Genomic DNA, 26219 nt, shown 5'->3' on the forward strand with positions numbered 1-26219 from the left:
TAAGATGAATTTTAAACTATATAATTAGTACGATTCTTCTTGAGGAGATTAAAAGCTAGCACAATGGCTTACCATAAACAGTTTAAGGGAACTAAAATGTCTTGTAAGTTAGCTTTATAATATCACATTACTTTGAGATATTTACTTTGCTTTTCACTGCAGAGCACTTAACCCTTTCCTGTCACCACTTTTTCCTGATCCTCATCTTGTAGTTTCTTTTTGTTTCCTCATTAGTTCTTTTTATCTGCTAGCTCCTTAAACTTCTAGTTTTGGGGTTTCCCTGGTGGTTTTCTTCTGTTACTTTCTCTGCAGTGTGTGTGCAAGGCTTGCTGTGTCTTTCCTGTTTTGCATTCTCCTCTAATGGACCTCCATCCACCTGGTCCTCCAGGCCTGAAGCCTGAGAGGCCTGTCTCCTGAGACAGCTGGGAAGATGTTTAGCTACAGTGCAGTGTTATCCGTGTTGTTGAAAACTCCTTGTTCTGAGTTTTATTCTTATTAAGGAATTATATCTGTTTTAATTATTTGAGACCTTTTATTCCTTCATATTTTAAAGTAGTGAGCTAGAACTTCTATTTTTCTATCTACTTTTTCCCCCGAGAGAGGAAGCTGTGCTCTCCATAGTAGATGTGGAGCACCATGTGACCATTCCTCCTCCTCTTGTGAAGTTTGTAATTTCCACTTAAGTCCACACACTGGTAATCCAACAATTTTTAGTATTTGTATACAACTGAAATATTTCAAATGGGTGAATTCCCCAGTGTGGGGGCAGAGTAGGTAGGGAAATTATTCCACCAAGAGCGAAGGACCTGAGTTCCCCCTCAGATTTTAACACCTCTGCTTTCTTGCCAAAATCTCTTTGCTTCATTCTTTCATGAAAGGAAAGAAGATAACGGGTGGTATGAAAACTTTCTGATTTTGTAAGAGTTAACATTCATAAGGGTTAGACACCATCTTTTATCATTCTCATCTATTTCATTTTTTAATGCTAGTCTGACCACACTGAATTTATAACATGTCTTGCTTTTAGGTCATGACCTGTGGTTTGAAAAACACTCATACCATAAATCCTCGAGTTTTTCTAGTATTATAATGTGTCCATGTCTTTCATATATTCCTCCTGGTTGCTACCAAAATAATTAATATATCACTTTATACTATAATTTCTTTTCCTTAGAAATTTTAGAGATGATATTAATATATGTCTTTATCTTTTTTTATCTTTTTTTCTTAGCATATAGGTTCTTTGGGACAAAGTCTTTTGTCTTTATTTTTAATTTTTACAAAACTGGTGTTTTGAGACTGACAACTTTACAGAAAAAAACCACAAGTGAAATACAAAGAAATTCTTTCATTTTGTAAATACTTGTAAAGTAAAAGGCTGATGTTCCATCACCCTCAAAGACTTTAGTGTATATTTTCTGTGGATACGAGAGAATATTTTCCTAAGTAACTACAGTGTAATAATTGGAAAACTTAATACAGCAGGACTGCTGGACTAAGAAGAAAACAAAACTAAATACATTTAAGTTGTTCAACAGAATTTGAGTAGTGCTCATATTCAGTAAAGGGGAAAAAAAAAATATAACATTAAAAAAAGGCTATCAGCTATCTTTGAATGTGTGTGAATTGAAAATGTTTAGTTAACACCTCCATGTTGAAATGTGGGAATATAGTTTTAAAATATTGTATTCTAATAGAAGAATATTTAATCATAGATTTCCTGTTGTCTATTATTAAGATTTAATGTTAAGTCATTTAGATTTTGAGTAAAATAATAGAATCTATTGGAAAGCTTTACAGAAATGAGATATTTTGGAAATGGAAACAATGTTTTGTGGATCATGTCAGTGAGTTAAGGGTATTGAAAGAAAACAGCAGAAGGTTCTATATTTGGTATTCTAGACCTGTCCTCTCTGAGAACCTAATTCTAAATTTCCAGTTACTGGAGCTCTCCATTTCAAATTCAGTGTAAAATAATTAAACTTGTCACACACACATGCACACCCTTTATCAACTAAATTTCCTATTCCTTTTCCTTCTGTACCAGTTACTTATTCTAGAAACCAAATATTGACTCTCCCAGCTCTTCAGCCCTACCCCTCCATATCTAGTTGTTTTCTACATCTTGGAAAGGGCAGTGATAAGACCTAAATTTCATCCTAGCTTTATTGCTAGTTTCTTTGCAATTTTGAGAAAGTCCAAATTAGTCCCTCTAAATTATGGTATTTGAACCAAATATGATATAGTGATTAAGAGCATGCTTTTTATAATGAGGCTGTCTCTGTCTTTTTTTAATATTCTAGTGACATGGTGCACAAAATTCATGCACATTAAAAGGGGATTAATTAGAGGAAATAATTTAATATTGCTATTTGCCCTTTCTCTAAAATAGAAGTGTCAGAGATGAAAGAAAATGAGTAAAATGTATATGAAAACCTTCCTCCTATCAGAGTCTGGGGCATACCACATGCACCTCAAAATCGTGTGAGACCCAGACCTAACCATCTCCCCCCCCCCCCCCCCAATTGTGCTAGATCCAGACCCAGCCAGTCCCACCCTTGTCAAGCCCTTCCGGGCAGGCGGTATAGCCTCAGGTCCCCTGGCCCAGCACCAGGACAGGGGGCATGGCCTGAAGTTCCCCAGCCCCAGTCCAAACCAGGGCTGGGGTGTGTGCTTTGAGGTCCCCCCTTCAAGCGCTGCTGGGCAGGGGCATGGTCTAAGTTCCCCCGACCCAGCACTGGGGGTGCACCATGAGGTCCCCTGTCAAACCCTGCGGGGCGGGGGTCATGGCCTGAGGTCCCCTGTCAGGCCCTTTGGGGGTGGGGTAGGGTGTAGCCTCAGGTCCCTGCTGATGGCTCATTAAGGCTCCTTATGGGAACTTGGCCTCAACTGTGGGTGCAGCCATCTTTTTGATTGAGTGATGATCAATTAGCATATTCCCTCTTTATTAGATAGGATTTTTATTGATTTCAGGCAGGAAGGGAGAAGGAAGAGAGATGGAGAGAGAGAGTCATTAACTGGCTGTCTCCTGCATGCCCCCTGCTGGGGATCAATCCGCAAAGCTGGCATGTGCCCTTGACTGGAATCGAACCTGGGACTTTTAAGTCCATAGGCCGATGCTCTATCCACTGAGCCAAACCACTAGGGCTGCCTCTGCCTTTTAATCCCTGCTCAATCATTCAGTAGCTGTGTGATCTTGGGCAAGTCACTTCTCTATGCCTCAGTATCCTCAGCTATAAAATGAGGAATAGCAGTCCATCTCTCACAGGATTGTTTCGAAGATTAATTGAGCTATTATATATGTAATATTATAATAGTAATAGTGCCTGGCACAAAGTAAGGACTAAACAAGTGTTATCTCTTGTTATTGTTATGATTTTTAGAATTCTTCGCTCTTAGTTTTGTTCTATCATTTTTTAATTCTGCTGTAGGAGTATGTCTCCCATTTGCTACTGCATTGTCACTGTACCCCTATTGTCATTCAGGATTAAATTAGTTATTACATGCAAAATGCTTAGAATAGTGCCTGGCACCTAATAAAATAAGCACTTGGAAACTTAATACAAGTGCTTGGCCCTTGTTGTTTGGTCATTGTGATTTTTACATAGATGACCTCTCGGCTCATTCAGAACTTGTCCTTGCCCTTAGTGTCAGCCCTCTGCCTTTATTTATTTATTTATGTGTGTGTGTGTGTGTGTGTGTGTGTGTGATTTTTAAAAATATATATATTTTATTGATTTTTTCATAGAGAGGAAGAGAGAGGGATAGAGAGTTAGAAACATCGATGAGAGAGAAACATTGATCAGCTGCCTCCTGCACATCCCCCACTAGGGATGTGCCCGCAACCAAGGTACATGCCCTTGACTGGAATCGAACCTGGGACTTTTCAGTCCACAGGCCGACGCTCTATCCACTGAGCCAAACCGGTTTCAGCTGTATGATTTTTTTTTTTTTATTAAATTATTGTCTGTGTACATATTTTAACATTGCCCCCCCTCCCATACATACCCTCCCTCCCCAGAGTTTTGTGTCCATTGGTTGTACTTATGCATGTATACAAGTCCTTCCGTTGATCTCTTATCTCCCCCAGATCAGTCCTCTGCCTTTAATTTTCTCTCCTGCGGTCCCGATTGGTCTCTCTAGGACAGTTCATATAATGTTACTCTGTTGTGAGACTTTCCGATGCCTAAAGTGAAAAAAAGTTTAAAAAGGATTCTTTATAGAGGTAACAGATGACTTGCCACGACCTAATGAGAAATTAGTATCAATGAAAGAGGTAAACTTAAGTTTTAAGCAGTGAAAATTATGTTTTAGCTACTTAAGGACACTGCTTACTAAAATAGTCTCAGATTTTTATGTAAGGAAAAGTTGTACTGATGAACAAATTCCGGTGGACTTGCTCCTTGTTTTTAGCAAGGAACTCAAATTAAAAATTTATCTGAAAAACTCAGCAATGCAATTAAAATGGATTATGAGGGGGAAAGGTTAGGAAGATTTTATATTTTTGTTTTAGGAAAATCAATGTGCTCAGATTTAAGGAAAAATTTAAGTGTGGTTGGTAATTCTTTATAGACAGCTCTGGTGTGTTCACTTTAAAACTCTTTTTAGAATTTAAATGAAAATAGCTTAATTTCTCTATTTTGAAAATAGCATTGTTAGCTTATTGTTAGAAGAGTCATAAGAGACCTTATCTAATTTCTTAAAGAGAAGTCACTTGCTATGTGTTCATTTGCATGACCTGCTCTTTAACCCGTTGTTTGCCTTCAGCTATTTTTACGTTTGAAATATTTTAGGGTATCCTGAGGAAAAGTGTTTTTCTCCAGTAAAAATTGCATTGGGTTTTGTTTTTTAATAGCGATAGCTACACCATCGTTTTAGTTTTCAGGTGATTTTTAAAAGTCTGGTTTCTCATGTATATTTTTAAAAACTTGGCTGCGGGAAATGGCAGAGTGAGAGTTAACGTGCTGCAGGGAGGGAAGAACAGTCCACCGGGGGTTAAATTGCAGAGTCTAATGGAATAATAACTGGTAGCACCATCTGCTGGCCTACTTCCGCAGAAGGAGTCAGTATTTTTAACGACATCTCTAATATTCATGCTGATGCATTTTGATGCTTTGTGCATGCATTTCTTTCTGTGCTTTGTTGGAATCTGGCTATCTGCTTATAGCTGTTGAGGGGGCTCGGCTTTTCCGGAGGACTTTACAGCCTCTTTCCTACCTAAACAGGAGGAACGGTGGAGATAAACTTGCTCAGGCAGAAATGTGTTGATCAGTCACAATGTGTATTTGTGGAGGGTTGTGCGCCTCTTGGTCGCAGCTTGCTAAATAGGCCATTTAGGAACCTTCTTTCAATGCTTTTTTCTTGAGCACTGCCTGGGGTGGTGAGAAAGCAGAGGGCAAGCCTTTGTCTGACGCCAAAAATGTCTTCAGTGAAGAGGCCAAGAGGAAGGGTAAGTGAAAGCCTGAATGAGTGGGAGGAGGAGGGGTTCTTTGGGCTAAAAGGCTAATGGGATTGAATAACCTTCCTTATTACTGGCTGCTGCTGCGGGAGTCGTGCTGCATCGCCATCTTGAGCTTGTTGCTGTTTTCCTGGGTCTTGGTTATTTGTTACAGCCTGTAGGCCTTAAGGTGGCATTTTAGCGAGCGATTCTAAGCCGGCCTTGCTCTCCCGGTGCTGCGGCACTGAGATGAAGCCTTCGGTGAGGCAGGGATAGAAAGATAGCCAGTGAAGCCCACTGGGATCAGCATGAAAATGTGTTTGGAAATTCCTGGCGCTTTTTCCCTTTGCTATAGTCAGAGGCATGTTTACGGGTAAGAACATAACAGAACTGTGATCTCTATGTGGGTGAATGTGTGTTTCAAGAGGATATTCTTTTAAAAATGCTGTTGATCTGCTTCCTGTGACATTGCTGAATATTAATAATTTTAACATAAAACTATAAAACCTGTGTTTTTTCCCCTCCAGAATTGCTTGAGCAAAATAATTGTGATATGGGGGGCGGGGGGGGGGGACATTTTAACTCTTCCACGGAAAAACTAAAACTTCCTCTAATTTTAAGTATGGGAATGTTTACTAACTAGCTATGTTGCTGCCTAGATTGCACATTAAAATTATTTCATTATTTCATTGTTTCAGGGTCTAGTTCTAGTTTCTTGTAAACCAGAGGCTTTGTTTTTCTAACAGTTATAATAGGAGTAGCCATTCTGTGTTAAAATTGCTAATTTAAATGTATTAATTATTTTCAGAGTTCTGGAACGAAGAAGAAAGAAAATACCTTTTTTTTAAAAAAAAAATTTTCAAATGTATAAAATATTTATAGGGTAAAATTTGAATCAACTAATCAAGAAAGCTATGAAAATATAAGTGAATCTGTATTATCTGTCCTTCACCTTCGTTTTTAAAAGTTGAGCTTTTTATTTCATATCTACACTAATTTCTAGAATAGCAAAATGTTTTAATTTTCAATTTGTAACACTCACATATCTGCTCATGTTTGTTACTTCTTTAAGCCTAATTTAAAATATTCAAATATTTATCTTTTTTTTATGTACTCTGGTATGTTATATAAATAATATTTTGGCTTTTCTAGCCTCCGTCTTCCAAGAAGAATGATGGTTCTGGGACATACACTAAGTTGCAGAATACCCAGGTGAGAATCATGTCCGAGAAGAAGCAGAGAAAAAAGGTGGAATCAGAAAGCAAGCAAGAAAAGGCCAACCGGATAATATCAGAGGCCATCGCCAAAGCAAAGGAGCGCGGGGAGCGCAATATTCCCCGAGTCATGAGCCCGGAGAACTTCCCTAGTGCCTCAGTGGAAGGGAGAGAGGAGAAGAGAGGCAGGAGGGCGAAAGCCAAGCCAAAGGACAAAGAGAGCAAGAAAGCAAGAACTTGTTCCAAGTTAAAAGAGAAGTCAAAAATCGGGTAAGTTGGTTAAGAATCAAATTTAATTCCTTTGATGTGCGTGTGACGAGTTTTTTCCCACTTTGGAGTTTTCAGTTGTTAGAGACTGTGTACACGGTTGCTTTTTTGACTGAATTAGGTAATATTCCGGGATCTACTAAAATTTATCATCCTGTGAACATAGCTTTTTTTTTTTTTCTTTAGTTACTATTAGTAAATGGAATTTTAAAGGAAAATATTTGTATATAAAACAGAAAAAGAAAAGAAAAACCTAAACCCATATTGCTGTTCCAGTTTCAAATTTACTTTCTTTACAGAATATGCATTAAAATTCTTCATAAGATCTTTTAAGCTCTTAGTCATACTCCATTGGGCACCTTATACTTTGGAAACATGAAATACAAAATTTTCCCATAACCTTTGACTAACTGGAATGGCATGAAAACTAAGACTTATAATCAACAGTAAGCAGCCCTTCGGCTCTTACAGTCTTTTGGATTTAATTCATGCAATCAAGAGGCCAGGCGAGGATTAATGCTCCCAGAGAAATACAAGGACAAAGAATTGCTCTAGGAGGAAATACTAATCCTAGGCATTTTTATTTGACAAATTATCTAATACATTTTCAAAAAATAACATGTAATATCATTTGTTCTATATGTATGGTTGTTTTAGATGCAAGAGTAAAAACAGCCTAAGGTCAATATAGTTTAGAATTGTTTTCGCAAAACATTTGGCCATTTCTGCAGGTTTTATATGAAAAGTATTTTCTTTTTTCCTTTTTCCCCCACACAAGAAAGTACCCAGTAAATAATTCTCTTATTATGAAAATCTTCATTTGCTTAAGAAGTTATTGATACATTATGTAGGTATTTAAAACTAATACAGTTTTTTTAAGCAAATTAATTCTCGGCATTTTAAATGCAACCACCAAATTGAATTATATTGGTAGGTCCTGATGCCTTTCAGTCCAAACCATTAAATAACATGTGCTCTCTTGCACTAATAGAGTAATAATTAATGTTATTGATTTTATATTTTATTTGCAGATAGCTTAAATAAAAATTTAAAAATTACTTTCATACTTAGAGGTTTTGGTATGAAAGATCTTATTTTTCCAATATTATGTCTAGTTTTACTTTGCAAAACCTCATATTTTAAGCCTTTAATGTATTGAAAAGTTAACATAATTAAAATCAGATATGGACAAAGTTGTGTACTTTTGAAAGGATATTTAAAAACAACACATAAAATGAGGAAATTTGTAGAAAACTTGAAAAGTTATAGCAAGTTTAAATGTGGGAATGGGGGTAGCTAGCGACAAAAGAAACCAGAAGTGAACTGGGCTCAAGAAAAAACAATGTACGTTAGAGGAAATTAGAAATAATTAAATTATAACAGAGAAATTTGGATTTTTTTTTTAAAGATGTGAAATGATATGGTTAAGGAACAATAATTTATTGCAGTCGAGTGATTCTGTGGTGTTTATATTTTTGTTCAAAATAGATTAAAAATAAATTATTTTAATATTGCGCAATATTAATTTAGTACTTGTTTTTACAGATAACATTCTTGAAAACATAAGTTGATAATTGTACTGGATAGATACTGAGTAGTTGCTAAAAAGTACTGTTGAGAGTATATGACTTTTTAAAAATAACATGATTCTATTTAATACACAAGTTCAATAACAAAAAACATGATATTTCATTTGCAATGCATGAGACTTGGTTAGCATCTTTAGTCATAAAACAAGCTCTTAAAAACCAGTAACACACTATAACGCAAGGAAACTGAAAAAAATAAATGAAATAATACAAGTGATGATGAGAGTATAGAACTTTTTGATAGAGGTATTTATAAGTTGTAGGCAGGTAAGTAAAATTGAAGCTTGCATATATATTATTATTAAGCTGTTAGAGTAAAACTATCAAAGCCCATGATTATTTTCATTTTAGAGGAAAATATATAGTTGGAAATGAAATTCATATACAATCTAGAGTTGCTATATTAGTCAATTGAAGTATATAATTTCTGTGCTTTCCAGTAAACCACTATATTTTGTAATTTTGAACTTGCTGAGTTTTACATTTTTATGTGAAGAGTCATTTAAATAGTCTTGGTTACATCATTTTAATTAATAGCATTTTATGCTATATTAAACATTTTCTTATATAATGTTGTTTTTTCATTAGTTTTGAAGGAACTGAGCTGTTGGTAATATCAAATGATTGATATCAGATAAAATTGACGGGAATACATTTTAGAATAACCATTAATAATGTGAAATATGAATTTTTAAAGTAAATTTGTAAACAGTAAGTATAGTGGATGTGTAGTCAGTGTTGGTGTTTATTTAACCAATGTGTTTGACTTTATGTACTCCAGGAAGACTCATCTGAAAAAACCAGTACTGCCTGTGCTTGCTAGTGTACTTGGAGTCTTTTTATTATTTCTGACACTTAGAGATTAATGTTTTAACCATACAAGGAGTAGAGTGTCTTTTTCAGAGCACTTTGATATAATTTAATTTAATCTTGACAGCAGTTCTGTGAGTTAGATTGGGCATGCAATATAATAATGTGCTCAACTTCTTTGGCTTTGGAACCAGTTGCATCTGTTCAAATTCCAGTTTTGTGACTTACAAGCAGCATGACTTAACAAATACTTAATCTCTTCAACCTTTAGTTTTCTTACACATAAAATGGGGGTACTGATAGTACTTGCCTTGTGGTATTATTTTGAGGATAAAATGATTTAATAACCTTTAAAGCAAACAGAACAGTACCTGGGATTTATGTAATAAATGCTAGCTATTATTTCCTGAAAACATACAGAGCAGAGAGCTGTTGAAGGCAAACAGGGCCAGGAGCCACACCCTTCATTCCAACCTAAACGCGCACTCACCTGCCTGGCTTTCTTTCCATTAAGGCTCTGTTCCTAAATAAGGTCAGTTAAAAAAAAAATTCAGTCAAAAACAAAAACAGTTGCTAGGAGAATAGGTTAACTTTCTAATGGCTTTTTCCATATGAGCATGTCACTTAGTCAGGTTAGCTAGAGTAGCATTTAAGGTAAATTAAAATTATTTTATTTTATTTTATTTTATTTTATTTTATTTTATTTTATTTTATTTTATTGATTTCAGAGAGGAAGGGAAAGGGAGAGAGATATAGAAACATCAATGATGAGAGAGAATCGTTGGATGGCTGCCTCCTGCACACCCCACACTGGGGATCGAGCCTAGGACAGGTAAATTTCTTTTGAAATACGCCTGAGTTTGAAAGAGTTGCCCATGGTTATGTGGAAGAAGGATGTAGGTTGAAATAGAAGTGGCAGGTGTAAATAAAGAGGTGGGACCAACCCTTTCCTATTGTAGTGTCTCCATATCTTGGTAATCGTGTTCTAACAAGCTGCCTTTCAAGTAGAATAGCAGCAAAATAGCAGACATTTCTTAAGGAATAGTAGGTACATAATAGATGTGGATGAAATGAATTTTATGGGATGAATGCATGAGTGAAGGAATAAAAGTTCAAATATTAAAAGATGAATGGTTGAGTTTGATTTGTTAAATCAAAAACAAATGGCAGGCTAATCCTTCTTGAAATCACAGGGATATAACTATGGTTTAGGAATAGTAGAAACTTAAATTCTAAAATAAAATTCATTCTAAGACTTCCAGTAGAATTTTCCTAAGGCTCTATTCAGTTTTAAATTATATATTAGAAGATCACATGATGAAACATTTTTAAGTTACGGTTTATAACTTTGACAATTAAATTGTTTCCATGTAGTCAGTTAGAATTTACTTATTTGTATTATAGATTATCAGACTGACATAGGTAGAATGCCTTTGATACTTAATGTTCTTGTGGCCCTATACATTTAATCTGTAATAGTCCTTCATGACTAAACTTTCTTTGAATTTGATAATTAGTCTGTTTGTTTTAGGAATGCTAGCTATCAGATACTAGAAGTAGCTTTTCCCTTTAGTTAAAGCAGAAACATCTAAATTAGGAAATGTTTATCAAGTTCAAGTAGATATTTAATGATGTCACATTTTAAAGAAAAACAGTGAAACATTGAATAATCTCAATTATATTATCCCCTTTTTTTGCTATAGTCTTTTTGGATCCCTTAGAAGGAAAATAACATTTATTAATTAGCTACCATCAAATATATGTGTATTTATTTAAAAAACTAACATGTATATTCACATGCACATCTCTAGAGGGGCATTTATGTCTAAATAAAATCTGAGGGAAAAATCAGATGAATTCAGTAAGTGGGAATGACCACTTTGTAGTTTATATTAATGAAGTGAAAAATGAGATCCTGATTGCAAGTACTCACGATAATAGGAATTTACTATTTGTTTAAATAAACTATAAATGTAGCACTTATTTCATTGTTCCTTGGCATATAATAAAAAAGCAATTTGAAAAATGTATGTATAAATTTATTATGTATTTTTAATCCTATGCCATTAGTAGTCTCTATACATTCTATAATTTTTGAATTCCCAGCAAATAAAATGTTTCATTGATTTCATTCCTAATACCTAAACTTAAACTTAGTGAAAATCCAAAACATTCATCTGTAGAAAGTATTGATATATACATTACTAGTATGAATTTAATTAAAGTTTACAGTTCTATTTTTAAGTATACTTTTATATAAATTGTATTAGTAAGATTTAACGTTAGTAAGCCATGCGTTTTATTTCATTGCATCTAAGATGTCATTGATTATAAGACACAATAATTTTGTGTTAATAAGAAAAAAATATTGCCAACTAAAACTGGCATATAATTGATGATTAGGTGAATCTTGATTTCATAGACTTTAATATGTGGGAAAATGCGTACCTTAGAAGCACTGATATAAAGTATTTTATTTTAATGTCCCTATTTGTCAATAATTTTAAACATAAACACCATTTTATTTTTTTTAAGAAAAAAATGGTTATTAGGAATAAAAATTGAACTGTGCTAATATTGAATGTCAATTGTAATTGAAAAATAAAATGTTAAAAGAGGATTAAACAGTGCTAGTAAATGTATTTACTATGACTTATCCTTAATAACTTTGTATGAAATAACTAAGTAATTTCAACTTCTTGAGAAAAATGATGTCCAGCCTTAAATAGGAAGTAATTTATAGTCCAAGTTACCCAAACTACAATACAATGTTAGTCTCACAAATTTAAGGTTAACTAAAATACAAAACCCTTGGAAAACTTGTTTTTTTTCCAGATGAGTATAAGCTGGAGTTTTAAAATGAACTTGAAGCAGGAGAAATCTCACCAAATTAAGTGTTAATAAAAGAAAAAGTTTATGTTTAATAACTTTAAAAATAGCTCCAGTGTTTTTCACTTGGCTTGCAAAGAAAAATTAAAATGTGCATGTATTTTTGCTTGTTTCCTTCACTTATGTTTCATTGGATGCATTAATTACAACAAATTGACTAATTGGATAAGATTCAGTGTTTGTCAAATTTTTGCAGAAAATCAACAGGATGCAATTATAGATTGATACTCTGTAGACTGCAGCTTATTATGCAGACTCTACTAATATGTGGGCAGGATATAGATGAGTGCATAAATTACATCTGAAAATAAAATAGAGATGTCAAGTATAAAGAGGTTTTCTAGTGCTTTAGACTTCTCACATAAGTTAACATTTCACATGTAAACTTAGTTTGGAATTGCTCTTTGCTTTTGGAACCAAGCTATGTTTTGATATCCCAGGTGTACTGGTTAATAATGCGGATTTTTTTCAGTAGATGGGATTACACATACGGTATGTTAATATATATGTGATTTGATATGTATGCTATTTTGTTGTATTGTCAACAAGATTCAGAACTTCATACGTCAAATTTTCTGAAGGTGTTAACATCATAGATATTTTTACGCTAAAAAATGTCTAATTTGGTGCCCCAAAAAAAAGCATTTGCGGGAAGTTTTAATTCATTACTTTATTTTGAAGAAAAGTGCTGCTGAAAGTTATCATATGGTGAACATGCTCCATCTCAAGATACTTGTGAACACTGGCTTAAATGCTTTAACAGTAATGCTTTCGATGTGAAAGACAAAGAACATCCAGGTCAACCAAAAAAAATTTGAAGACCAACAATTACAAGCATTATTGGATGCAGATGTGTGTCAAACTCAAAAACAACTTGCAAAAAGGTTAATCGTTGCTCAGCAAACACTTTCTGATCATATACAAGCAATGGGAAAGATTTTAAAGGAAGGAAAATGGGTGCCATATCAACTGAACGAAAGACACATGGAAAGCTGAAAGGGTATCAGTAAAATGTTGCTTCAATGGCATGAAAGAGAGTCTTTTTTGCATCCAGTTGTGACTAGCGATGAAAAGTGGATTTATTTCGAGAATCCCAAACACACAAAATCATAGGTTGATCCAGGTCAACCATCAACATTGACTACAAGGCCAAGTCGCTTCGGAAAGAAGGCAGTGCTCTGCGTTTGGTGAGATCAGGAAGGTGTGGTGCATTGTGAGCTGCTAAAATTATATGAAACCGTTAATACTGATCATTACCAACAACAAATAGTCAATTTGAAACACGCTTTGATTGTGCAACGACCAGAATGGGCCAGAAGACACGGCAAAGTAATTTTGCTTTATGATGACGCACCAGTTAAAGACACATTAAAACTTGCCTGGGAAGTATTAACCCACCCGCCGTATTCACCAGACCTTGCTCCTTCAGATGATCACTTGTTCTGTGTTCCTATTGATGGCACGCGCAGCTTCTGAGCAGCACTTCAAAACATACGAAGAAGTGGAAAATTGGGTCTCTCAATGGTTTGCCTCAAAACAAGAAAAGTTCTATTGGGACGGTATTCACAAATTACCTGAAAGATGGAGGAAATGTGGAGTCAGCGATGGACATTACTTTGAAATTATCGTGTTTTCTGTGATTATAAAGTCCGCATTATTAACTGGTACACCTGGTATAATTATTGTATGGTGCTGAAGTTTGCTAACTGATTAGGAATCTGTATTTTTAATAGACACCCTTTTAATAAAGCCTGCCTCACACATTTAGGAATTACTGATCAATAGCAACCTAATTCTTGTTCTCCTTTGAGGTATCATCTGTATATCATTTTAGAACTCAAAATAAGCCAATACTACTTTATTGTTTTCAAGAATCAATATTCTATGTGAGTAATCCTAGATCTGAAATTTTAAAATATGTCTGTATTTGACTCAGAATTATATCAGTCAATAATTACTTCAAATGTTAGAATCAACTTTTTCTACCATAGAAGTGTACATTTTTGAACAGAAAGGGCATATGTAAAAATTTTAGACTTTGACACATTTATAGGAAACTATAATCTGAATGATCTCTTATAAAGATAGGATTTGAAAAAGATTTTTTCATGGGTTAAGAATGATTAATGAGTTTATAAAGTAATATACTATTTCAGACCTATAGAAGAAATCGAAAGAAAATGCAGTATATTGGAAACAAAATTATTTCTTTTTGTTTAAAGTACATTTTTAAGATAATACATAATGACGGTTCATCTAAGATATGGGAAACAATTGGACCTAACCTACCACTTTCTACGAAATGAATGGGTATTCAGGATTTGGCGGTACTTGTCCTTTGTTAATTTGTTGATGATAGCCATTCTGACAGGTGTGAGATGGTACCACATTGTTGTTTTGATTTGCATCCCTCGGACTATCTCTATTCTTACTATCCGTGTGACTTTGAACAAATTATTTAACTTTTCTAAATCTCAATTGTCTCTTCTTATAAAAAACTAGAGGCCCAGTTCTCTGACTTGTGCACCGATGGTGTCCCTCAGCCTGGCCTGTGCCCTCACAATCCAGGCCCTTCAGGGGATGTCGCACTTCTAGTTTTGGCCCAATTCCTGAGGCCAGGCCAAGGGACCCCGCTGGTGCATGAATTCATGCACCAGGCCTCTCGTATGCATATAAAATCTTTGATTAATCTCTTCCTGCCCTCCTCCTTCCCCCATTCCCTCTGAGACTCATCAGTCTGTTTCATATTTCCATGCCTGTGCATTGAGCGTCTGTTCCCTGGTGGTCAGTGTGCATCGTAGCTAACAGTTGAACGGTCTCTTAGGCTTTTATACATATAGATAGTATTTACCTCAGAGTTGTAGGAACATCAAGTGAGATAATGTCTAAAGTTCAGATTATAGTGATGAGAGACATGAAGCTGAAACAGTCAATGTAGGCAACTTTTTTAAGAACTATGAGAAGAAGGAAGAACAAGATCATGTGCTATCTAATAATAGATATAACTGCAAGGCAGATTTTTATTTTAAAAAGGAAACCAGAGTAAGTAAAAGGGACCTGAACAGAGAGGAAAAGCCCAAATGAAAGTGTGAGAAAGAATGAATTGTAACTGTGGTTGGTTCCTTAATTTTTTTAAATATCTTTTTGTACTTTTATTTCCTGGTTCCAACATGAATTGTATTTTTGCTCTTATTTACCATAAGAGTGCAGGTGAGTTACCAACTAAGAATTAATCATTATCCTGTTGAAGGTAATAATTATAGCAATACAATAATAACCTGCAAATAAATCATTCTGGAATTTTTTCTCGTTTCACATATAGCCAATAATCAAGTCCTACGAATTCCTGCTTCCAGAATTTAAAATTGTGCCTTTTCTTCACCACCTCACCATGGCCCTATCTTGCACTCTTCGTCACTCACTCGAATTATCATTTGCCTTATCACTGGTTCCATATCACTGGTTTCTGGGCCTGACATTTCGCTTCCTTCTGGTTGCATTGCTCTCTTATTTAAAATTCTCCCCCCTCCCAGTTTTATTGAAATACAGTTGACATATAACTTTGTATTAGTTTACGGTGTACAGCATGATTTGATATATGTGTATATTATGAAATTATTACCATAGTAAGTTTAGGAAACATCATATCACAGTCATAAATTTTTGTGTGACTTGTGATGAGGACTACTAAGCTTTACTGTTCTAGCAAGTTTCAAATACACAGTACAGTGTCGTTGACTATAGTTTCATCCCCAGAACTCATCCATTTAAATCTCATATTTTTCACTTTTTTGGGGGCATTAATTTGAAGCTATCCTAGTGCCATTTGTTTTTAGTGGTGAATGTGACATTATTTTTATTACCATATTGATTTTAGAGAGAGAGGAAGATAGAGGGAGAGAGAGAAAGAAATGTCAATGAGAGAGAAATATTCATGGGCTGCCTCCTGCACCCCCTCACACTCCTATATTGGGGATTAAGCCCGAAACCCTGGCTTGTGCCCTCACCAGAATTGAGCTAGTGGCTTCTTGGTGTGCGGGATGACAGTCAACCAAATTAGCCACACCTGCCAGGCAGTGACACGTGTTTTTAAATTCCTGCCCGATAAAAGCTGGCCGTCAAGTAAAACGTTGACTCCTTGCATGTCATACAAGGCCTCCTGTGACCTTTGTAGATGACCATCTCTCTGGTTCTTTCCCTGGCGGTACTCTGTGCATTCCAGACAGGATCTTATCGCTGCATATTCTCATTCTTCTGTGATATCCCCCTCCCTAGACTGTACCCTACCGCCTTTTTTCACTACGTTTTACTAACTGCCTGTCATCATTCAAATCTCACCTTTTCTCTAGAGCATCCTTTACACTTCAGTAGACATAAGCAGTTCTTCCTTTCTATACACGTGGTATCCAGTGCTAAGTTCCATATTAGCGTTTTAACTGTGATCCTACTCCAACAATATTTTAAGGTTAGGAACTGTGTCCACTTTCTCTTCAAATCCTAGAACCTAGGAAAATGCCTGGACTATAATAATTCCCTGTAGTGATCCTTAGTTGAGAAATTACTATGTTTCAAGATTTTGCTAAGAGGTAACATGCATTACCCACTCAATTCTCAACAATAGAGGTAGCTATTATAATATCCCTGTTTTCTAGGCAAGGAAATGAAGGCCAAACAAGAGCAGGTAATTTGCCCAGTGTAGTAGGTTAACAGTGGAATAACATTTAAAGTCTTGGGTCGTATGATTTCAAACTTCATGCTTTTTTCACTTCCAAGTTGTCCCACATTCGTAAATAATCATTGAAAAGTTCTGAGTTTTTTATGTTTTATCTAAGATAGAATTTTCCTGATTAGCAGTTAGCATGGTTTGTGAGTAACCTAGTACTTTGGGATCATGTCCTTCCATCTGTTGAACCAGATTAGAAAATGTGGATGGTCTGTACTTCTGCCTCTGATCCGGGTCAGGAAATGAAAAACTCATTTTCATTTTAGACATTTGTGTTTCATGTGCATGTGTAAATATCAGTGAGTGTGTATATATATAAATGAATGATTTTAAGTACTAAATACAGTTATATGAACTTACTTTTCCCCATGAAAAATAATCTTGAGCCTAAGTAATAAGTGATACAACTTGCTTTGAAGCACATTAACTAAACATTAATTTGTGTAAGACTCAAATTCAGTTTTTGTGTTGAAAATGTCATGGGTTTTGTGATAATTAGCATCTTTGGTTGAACATTCAAGTGATATAAAATGGCATAAAGCTTATCATGGCAATCTTAACTTGTCCCTACACTGCTCATGATTCAGCCTTTTGACCCAAAATGAAAAAATGTAAAAAGATCTTATTGTGTACTCTTTTCCTTTGAAACAGCAAACTCATTATTACATTGGGTAAGAAACAAAAAAGAAAGAATGAGTCTTCAGACGAAATATCTGATGCAGAGCAGATGCCACAGCATGCATGCAAAGGGGAAGACTCTCAAGTGAGTATTAAATTGTTTTCTGAGACATGAAGCACTGGTAGAATTGTGTAGATAGCATAATGTTGCTTTGCGGATATTTATACTGTAGCTTAGTAGTAAAAATACATTTTATTGTATAGCAGAACTTAGCTGACAGCATAACTGCAGTATGCTCCTAGCAGTATTACCATAGAATGTGAGTCCCGGGGGGAAACTTACATGTCCTCTCAAACCCCTCCTTTTTCAGATAATGAAACTGAAGCCCAGAGAGGTTGATTAATAATCCAAAGTTCCCGCTGGTTTTGAGCCTGAAGAAGTATCTGTACTTTCAAAGTCCTTTTGAATTAACTTAATGATGGAGATATTAATTTTTAAAATCACCTACAAAATGGATGTAATCATTCCTAGATATAATTTCTTTGCTCTGCTTCTGTCAAAGAAAAAGATAAACATTTATATTAAAAAAATCCCCTGATGTAGACAAAAATGCTGTGCTCTTTGCCCTTTTTTGGGGGAATAAGTGGATATTTAAAATAACCTTGCGAAGTTAACAAATATATAGTGAAGGTCATAATAATTCAGGCCACCCTCTGCTCTCTAATAATTAACGTATAACTCTAGGCCGTAGGGGTGGTGGCAGTTGTTGAATTATGGGGCCAGAAAGCCCCTGAATGGCCTTTCTTCTTCCTTATGCAGCTTCTTATCCAATGGGAGAGTAGTGGCTCAAGGCTCCTGGGCTGCTGCAAGAGTTGAGGTAAGGGCAGTGACTGAAGCTCCTAATATTACATGGCCTGGCTTTTTCTTCATATGTTATCTTGAACTTAGGTAAACTTATAATTAACTTACTCAACACGAGAAAATTTACTTTAATTTTACTAGAATAACGCTGGCCATTTTTTCCATTATGTAATTACCAAGCATTGAAATGATAGATTAGGTTTATACACACACTTCTTCCATACCTTTCACTATAATGTTAGTTTGCATTGGTACGTGGTACTTTAACACAAAACTATTAAGTGGGAAAGGAAGGAAATATTTTCTAATAAACACAAATCTATATTATTGATATATGTAAAGATATCATTTTACAAATGATGGAGAAGTCCATGTAGCTTTCAACCACAATGGATTCGAAGGCTTAAAAAATAATTTAAGTTTAGAGTTTGGGGTCAGGTGGAAATCTAAAAATATAAATATGATATTTAGTTTTGTGTTTTTAATCTTAATAGAGAGTACTTCAGTAGTGTGACTATATTTAGATTTAACTTTTTAAAAAGCCCTGAGTAGATTTTATTAGGATTATGATAGGAAACAAGTAATATGATATCATAATGAAGTATTAGTCATTTAAAAGCATAATGTCCCTGACCTCTTATGTAAATGCTATAGACTGATCTGTTATAGCCCTTAAAATATAAGAAGAAAAAAGCTAGGAAAAAGAAATCTAAATAAAGAATTTGTCACTACTTCAAATTATGGTTTAAAAACCATTGTGGAGGAAGAAAGCCAGAAAAATCACATTAGCAAAAAATGTAGACATCAAATTAGTTTTTATATTTTAAAAGTAGTATAGATATTGTATGACTGAGAAAGATAATTGAGACTTTGTTTGGATTTGCCTAATGTGGAACTATATAATCTAGTATAATACAATTTATGATAAAATCAGCTATAATCTTGTAATTCACACAAAATCTTTTAGACTAACAAAGTCTTGATAGGATTAGAGAGCACTTGACAATAAGTGGTCCTCATTCTGTCATGGGAAGAATTACCTGAACGTGTATTTTTGTTAGGATTCTTTCATGTCACTCATTCACTGTTTACTAAAGACTAAAAGTGAGGCATTTCAAAGTACTAATAGATGCATAAGTGACTAGAAAGGAAACTAATTCTGAAAATATCTAACAGAACCTTCTAAAAGTATACTGAATTATTCTCAGACTTCGTTATTTAGAAGATTTGTGCCTAGTGAGACATACATTGATAGTACATGTTATTGTTAGAATAATAGATGTCGCTGTTGGTTATTAATTTAAACTATTCTTGAATATTAAGAACTGTGTCACGCCCATAATAGAAATCATAACATTCCTTTAGCCTACTAATAAATTAGAGATCCTAGGAATTCCTCCTCTCCCCTCCCCACCCCCCCCACCCGGGGAATAATATTTTTTATTTTTCACAACAGCATGTGGGATAATTGGGTTTTTAGAAGTTCTTTTATAATTTTTATGTGCCACCTTCCTGTCTCTGATATTAGCAAAAGAGGCACCCTGAGTTTTGAAATGTAAATGTCCTCTTGTCCAGGAGATGGTGGCCCATCCTAAATGAGGCATGGAATTGTCCACTGTGTTTGGCTGAGCTAAATCAGCCTGCTAGTTGCTCTTTCTCTAAATATAGCACTAGTCTCAAGAGAAAGAGGCAGAGACACGTTCAAGGCCACTGCAGCCTTCTGGATATAGATAAGTTTGTCCCTACATTACTCATGACTCAGCCTTTTTTGTCGTGGTTATGGGAATATTCAAGACCTACTAAATTGAAGACATTGTCAGAAATCAAAGGAAAAACACATTGGGTTATTTGCTGGTTAGCTTTAAGAAAGGGTATCATGGGAGTTACCCAATATGCAAAAGAAAATGGAATAGAAAAAGGGAAAATGGATAAATTTACCAAATATTGAGCACTAGAGCAGTTAGCTGAGATACCTCCACCCATGAGATTTTAGGGAGGTGAGAAGAAAAAAAAATCAAAGTCCTTTGGGATTTTCTTGTCATTGTGAGAATTTGTTTTTATAGTGGGAACACCAGATATTAGATATTTAGGGAGGTAAGTAAAGCCGTGTGTGATATCTAATTTAAAATTACTTAGATTACTTAAAAATTATGTTACTACATGTAATACTTTTTTGAAGGTTTATTTCGGTTTTTATGATAGTGATGTTATTTATTTTTAAGGAAAGGTAGTAAAATTAGTAAAACACTGGTTCCTCCTCCATTTATACATTTAATTATTTCATAGATTTACTACTTTATTTTGTATATTTCTTATAAAATATTTTGTATTATTTTGTTTTCTGTTTTAAATGCAACTTCATTAGTTTCATAGCAAATATTAATTACTTAATTTCTTCTAGTTTTATATTCTTGATTAGTTATTTAATATAGCATCTGATACACTTTTTAAGTTTTGGGCAAGTCTATGAAGGTATTAGTTTAAAATATGTGTTGCCCGAGGTGTGAAATAGTTACATAAATCAGATACCTTTTACTCTTCTAAAGAAAAGTAATAACGTAATTACTAATTACTAATAAAACATATTTTGCCCGAACTGTGACTACTAACTAAAACAAAATCTTTTCATTTTTAACAATCTCTAAAGAAAATAAATAAAGGACTTACTAATCTTTGTTATTTGAAACTTTAGGACGTAAATCTGAAGATTGTAAGCCTGTGTCAAAGGGCAAGTGATAAAAAATGTGAAATGAGGAAAAATGAATATAACGTACATTTTGAAAATGTAATGTACCAAACTGCCACACTGGAGTAATTATTTTAAAATCTTTCCTTTAAAATGAGTTATATAAATATGACCCTTATGGTTCATTACAGAAAAGAAGATCAAATCGACAAATTAAAAGGAAAAAGTACGCAGAGGACGGAGAGGGGAAGCCATCTGAGGAAGAGGTTAAAGGCTCTGTGAAGATAAAGAAGAACTCCGCTCCTTTCCCCGGGGAACAGCCTTTACAGTTATTTGTGGTAAGACACATTTAGGGTTATGACTACAAGATACTTTAACCAACAGAAATTCTTTAAAATACTTCCATTTGTTTTCTCCTAAAACCTGCTCCAACTTCTCCTGGATTCTTTATTGTAGTTAATAGGACCTTTAATTGTTCAAATTTGGGACTCATGCTCCTCCCAAATATATATTCTTTATATTTATACACACAAACGTGTGTGTGTGTGTGTGTGTGTGTGTGTGTGTGTGTGTGTATATATATATAAATTTATTACTATTGAATTCAGAGAGAACAGGAGAGAGAGATAGAAACATCAATAATTAGAGAGAATCATCGATTGGCTGTCTCCTGCACGCCCCCTACTGGGGATCGAGCCCACAACGCTGGCATGTGCCCTCAACTGGAATTAAAACTGGGACTTTTAAGTCTGCAGGCCCACACTAAATCATCTAGACCCAAATACTAGTATGTATTCTTGAAACCTCTCTAAACTCTGTCTTTTCTGCAGAATATTTCTAAGTAAGAAGCCTAGGTGTAGTACATTTCTACTGAAAATTCTAGTAGTTTCCCAGTCTTAAAAAAATAGGCCTTCTCAACACAGCAAGTGAAATGCTTTATATGGGTTCTTTGGCCTTCCTTTGCCACTTCTTTGGAAGCAGACTGTCCACTGGATTTATGAACATAGTGCCCAAAGGCTTTGCTTGACACATCTGTCATTGCATATGAATTTTTCTTTTGGATTAATTTTTTAATCTCTGCTGTGGAGTATGAGCAACCACGATCTGCTAGCTCACTGATCTAGCAATGTGGGCAAGTGCTCACCTCTCTGCCCGAGCTTCCTAACCTGTAAAGCAGAGATGATAGTAGTGTCTACCTCACAGTGTAATTGGAAGGATTAAATTAATATATGCAGAGTGCTTAAAATAATGCCTATTACAGTAAAAAGCACGATATGTTCACTTTGATATTATAGATAAGGTTGAGGACAGTAACAACGATTTGTTTCTGTTTTATTAGTTCTGACACTTGATGCCTAGCATAGGTGTTGCATAAATATTTGTTGAACTTTTATGTGTTCATAAACATACAAGGTAAAACCTAAAGGAATTTTCAGAATGTGCAATTATATTTTTCCTCCTTTCTACAGGAGAATCCAAGTGAAGAAGATGCGGCAATTGTGGATAAGATATTATCTTCGAGAATTGTGAAAAAAGAAGTAAGTGATAGCACATAACATTTTATACTTTATATTCAATGGTCTGATAATAGAAGTCATAGTTACCAATTTTATTTTTGTAGATATCACCGGGAGTGATGATTGATACAGAAGAATTTTTTGTAAAATACAAGAATTAGTAAGTATTTCAGTTAGAAAAATAAAGAAATGATGTTTATTAATATATTTAACTATATTAAGTTCAGTTTATCTGCATTTTAAATGTTTTATTATTTCATGAAGTTAAACATCATTAAAAATGAGAAGACATCCTTTCATGTTAAAATTGAATTTTTCAGAACATCAAAACGCAGGAATCTAAAATAGGCTTTTACAAATTATAGAACATTATTTGTTGTATTTGAATTTTTCAAACTTTTATTCAGCTTTTTTCTATTCTTTGGTGAAAGAAAATTATTTTAATAAAGTTACATTAAAACAAATTAGCTTTCTGATCGTGGCAAAACTATTACATTGAAGAAATAAATGATAAATCATATCTTGCTACCCCATGATTTAGTGTACCATTCTATTAATAGCATATTGCAAACCTTAGACTACAGTCTCTTTGGGATATAGTGATCCCGTGGCTCTTGACATTTAATGAAACGATGAATGAACTACCTATTTGTAAAGTGGAAGATAATATTTTGCATTGAATACTATGATTAAAAATAAGTTTTAAACAAAACAAAGCATTGTTTTCTATATTGTTCTAATATGTTGCTTTTATAAATATTGTAGCTCCTATCTTCACTGTGAATGGGCCACAGAACAGCAGCTTTTGAAAGATAAAAGGATCCAGCAGAAAATCAAACGATTCAAACTGAGACAAGCACAAAGAGCACATTTTTTTGCAGATGTAAGAAAAATAATAATAAATGAGACTATTATGTGTTGAATTCTGAACATGCAGTATTTTTTTATCAAAATTTTAAGTATTATTCATATTATTTCTTTGGTCTTAAACTTTGATGTTGACTACAAATGCTATCCATATATAGTATTTTTCTTTCCCCAAATTTAGCTTGGAAACTAGTTGAAGCAGGAACACTGATAATTCAAAACATAGATTAATTCTATATTGTTAAATTAGCATGCATTTCAATACTTAGAGTTGAAAGTGATTGTGTTAATATCTCAGAATTTAACAAGTTAGTCAGGTAATGGAAATGGTATTATAGCAAATAAATTGAAAATAAGATTTTTCATGAAATGTATTTAATATTTTTTATACCAGCTTTCTACTTGTGAACAGATAATTGGAAAAATTTATTTACCTTTCTAGATTGTACTAAATAGTCTGATGTCCTTTCCTGCTCTAAATTATTTTTCTTTTAATAGTCTTTTTTTCAGAACAGTTTTAAATTCACGTAATTTTTTTTAGGCCCTCCCACTAGCTCAGATGTTCAGAGTGCCATCCTGATATACCACTGCTAGCTCTCCAGTCAGGACATATATAAGAAGCACTCAACACATAAATAAGTGGAATAACAAACCATGTCTCTCTCTCTCTTTCTCTCTCAGATCAATAAATAAATTTAATTTTTTTAAAACTTTTTTAGATTTTTTATTTTGAGCAATGAAAATGAAGTTGGAAAAATTATAAAGTATTTTTATTGATTTCAGAGAAGAACGGAGAGAGAGTGAGAGAGAGAGAAAAATATGAATGATGAGGATTACTGAGTGGCTGCCTCCTACATGCCCTCCAAAAGGATGGTCTTTAACTGTTGGACCTGAGGAAAGTGGCAAAAAGAGGTACAGAGGCTGCTCTAAAGGAATCTTTCAGGAGCATGTTTTTTGGAGTAACTTCCTGGTCTGGAATACCTTACTTATTAGTGCTATTTGGTTAATTTTATGATATAGATTATGCTGACTCATAATATAGACAAATTTTCTACATATCTGTTGGAAATTAAATGGAAGTATTCCAGTAATTGGAAATTTAATTGAAATCAAACTTACGTGTTTATTCTATACTGAATAGCTAGTATATTTGTCTTTATTTCACTTTTTTCTTTCTAGTTTGTTTAACCCTCCCCCCAAAATATTGTTACTTTTACATTTTAGATAGAAGAAGAACCATTTAACCCAGACTATGTTGAAGTAGACAGAGTGTTAGAAGTCTCTTTTTGTGAAGATAAAGATACTGGCGAGGTAAATATTTGGCAAAAAGTTTTTAACTAAATAAAAAACCCTAAAACTTTTCAGTGTTAAAGTTAACCGTCTCAAGGGTCCTCAAACTTTTTAAAGTGGGGGCCAGATCACGGTCCCTCAGAGAGCTGGAGGGCCGGACTATCTGAACTACTAATTCCTACTGTAACACCTCGGCTGCGCTCACTGCCCAAAAAACCTGGCGGGCCGGATCAGACTCCTCTGCGGGCCGCATGTGGCCCGCGGGCCACGTAGTTTGAAGACCCCTGGTCTAAAAACAAGAAAAAAAATGTTTTATCCGTTTTTATTGATGTTGGTTGATATATTAAACAATCCTTTTTCAAAATGGTAAAAAAAAATTTTTCTTACAGCCTGTTATTTACTACTTAGTAAAGTGGTGCTCATTACCATATGAAGATAGTACCTGGGAACTAAAAGAAGATGTAGATCTTGCAAAAATAGTAGAGTTTGAACAATTGCAATCTTCAAGACCTGACACAAGACATTTGGTAAGAATATATATTACACAACTTCATAAACTCTTAGCATATCTGTATTCAGGTGGTTTAATGTTATTTTTGAAATTTTAACTAAGTCTTTGGTATACAATTAATACTACATTTAAAAATACTCTTAGTACTATATATGTATGTTAATTTAGTTATTCCTCCATTAGTGGATATTTGAGTGTTTGCTATTATAAACAGTGCTACATTGAACAGTGAGCCCCTGTACAAGTTCATGTAAGACAAACCAAAATTGTAATTGTTTGGCCAGAGCATATGTGTATTTAACATTTAGATGAATATTTCCTTCCACACTTCTCTCTTAAAAAGTTTTGAATGTGTCTACCTCATTTGTGAATTTTAAATCTTCACACTATACTTTCTTTGAGGTCATTTATAAAAATACTTGTGGGCCAGTGCACAAAATTCATGCACAGAAGGAGGTGGGGGGTTGTCCCTCAGCCTGGCTTGCACCCTCTCCAATCTGGGACCCTCTCACAATCCAGGACTGCTCACAAACCACTCGCCTGCCTGCCTGATTGTCCCTAATTGCTTCTGTCTGCCAGCTTCGCCCCTTAACCGCTCCTCTGCCAGCCTGATTGATGCCTAACTGCTCCCTTGCCGGCCCAGTTGCCCCATCTGCCCTCCCCTCCTGGCCCAATCGACTCCAACTACCCTACCTTGCTGGCCTGGTCACACTCAACTGCCCTCCCCTGCAGGCCTGGTCACCCCCAACTGCCCTTTCCTGCTGGCCCAGTCACCTCTAACTTCCCTCCCCTGCAAGCCTGGTCCCTCCCAACTGCCCTCCCCTGTTGACCAACTTGTGGCGGTCATCTTGTGATGACGTTGCACCGGCCATCTTGTGATGATGTTGCACAATGCCACCTAGGTTTTTATATAGGATTATGAATACCAGTTTCAGTTCT

At 34.7% G+C, this 26219-nt stretch overlaps 1 protein-coding gene across 4 annotated transcripts in view; it reads left to right on the forward strand.

The window, feature by feature from the left end:
* The window catches only part of CHD9 (chromodomain helicase DNA binding protein 9), a 139730-nt gene that overhangs the window by 67516 nt on the left and 45995 nt on the right, over positions 1–26219 (forward strand). For 2 of the 4 annotated variants that reach the window (XM_084905451.1, XM_084905452.1), the window contains exons 3-10: positions 6590–6921; positions 17581–17692; positions 21287–21433; positions 22565–22633; positions 22717–22772; positions 23378–23495; positions 24704–24790; positions 25159–25296. In XM_084905451.1, the coding sequence (XP_084761577.1) occupies positions 6590–6921; positions 17581–17692; positions 21287–21433; positions 22565–22633; positions 22717–22772; positions 23378–23495; positions 24704–24790; positions 25159–25296 (1059 nt within the window). Of the gene's footprint in view, positions 1–5051; positions 5450–5545; positions 5811–6589; positions 6922–17580; positions 17693–21286; positions 21434–22564; positions 22634–22716; positions 22773–23377; positions 23496–24703; positions 24791–25158; positions 25297–26219 lie in introns of those variants that run through there. The other 2 variants (XM_084905453.1, XM_084905454.1) reach the window with 2 other exon arrangements.

Source organism: Pipistrellus hanaki, assembly GCF_964339955.1.
Source record: "Pipistrellus hanaki genome assembly, chromosome: 15".
NCBI lineage: Eukaryota > Metazoa > Chordata > Mammalia > Chiroptera > Vespertilionidae > Pipistrellus > Pipistrellus hanaki.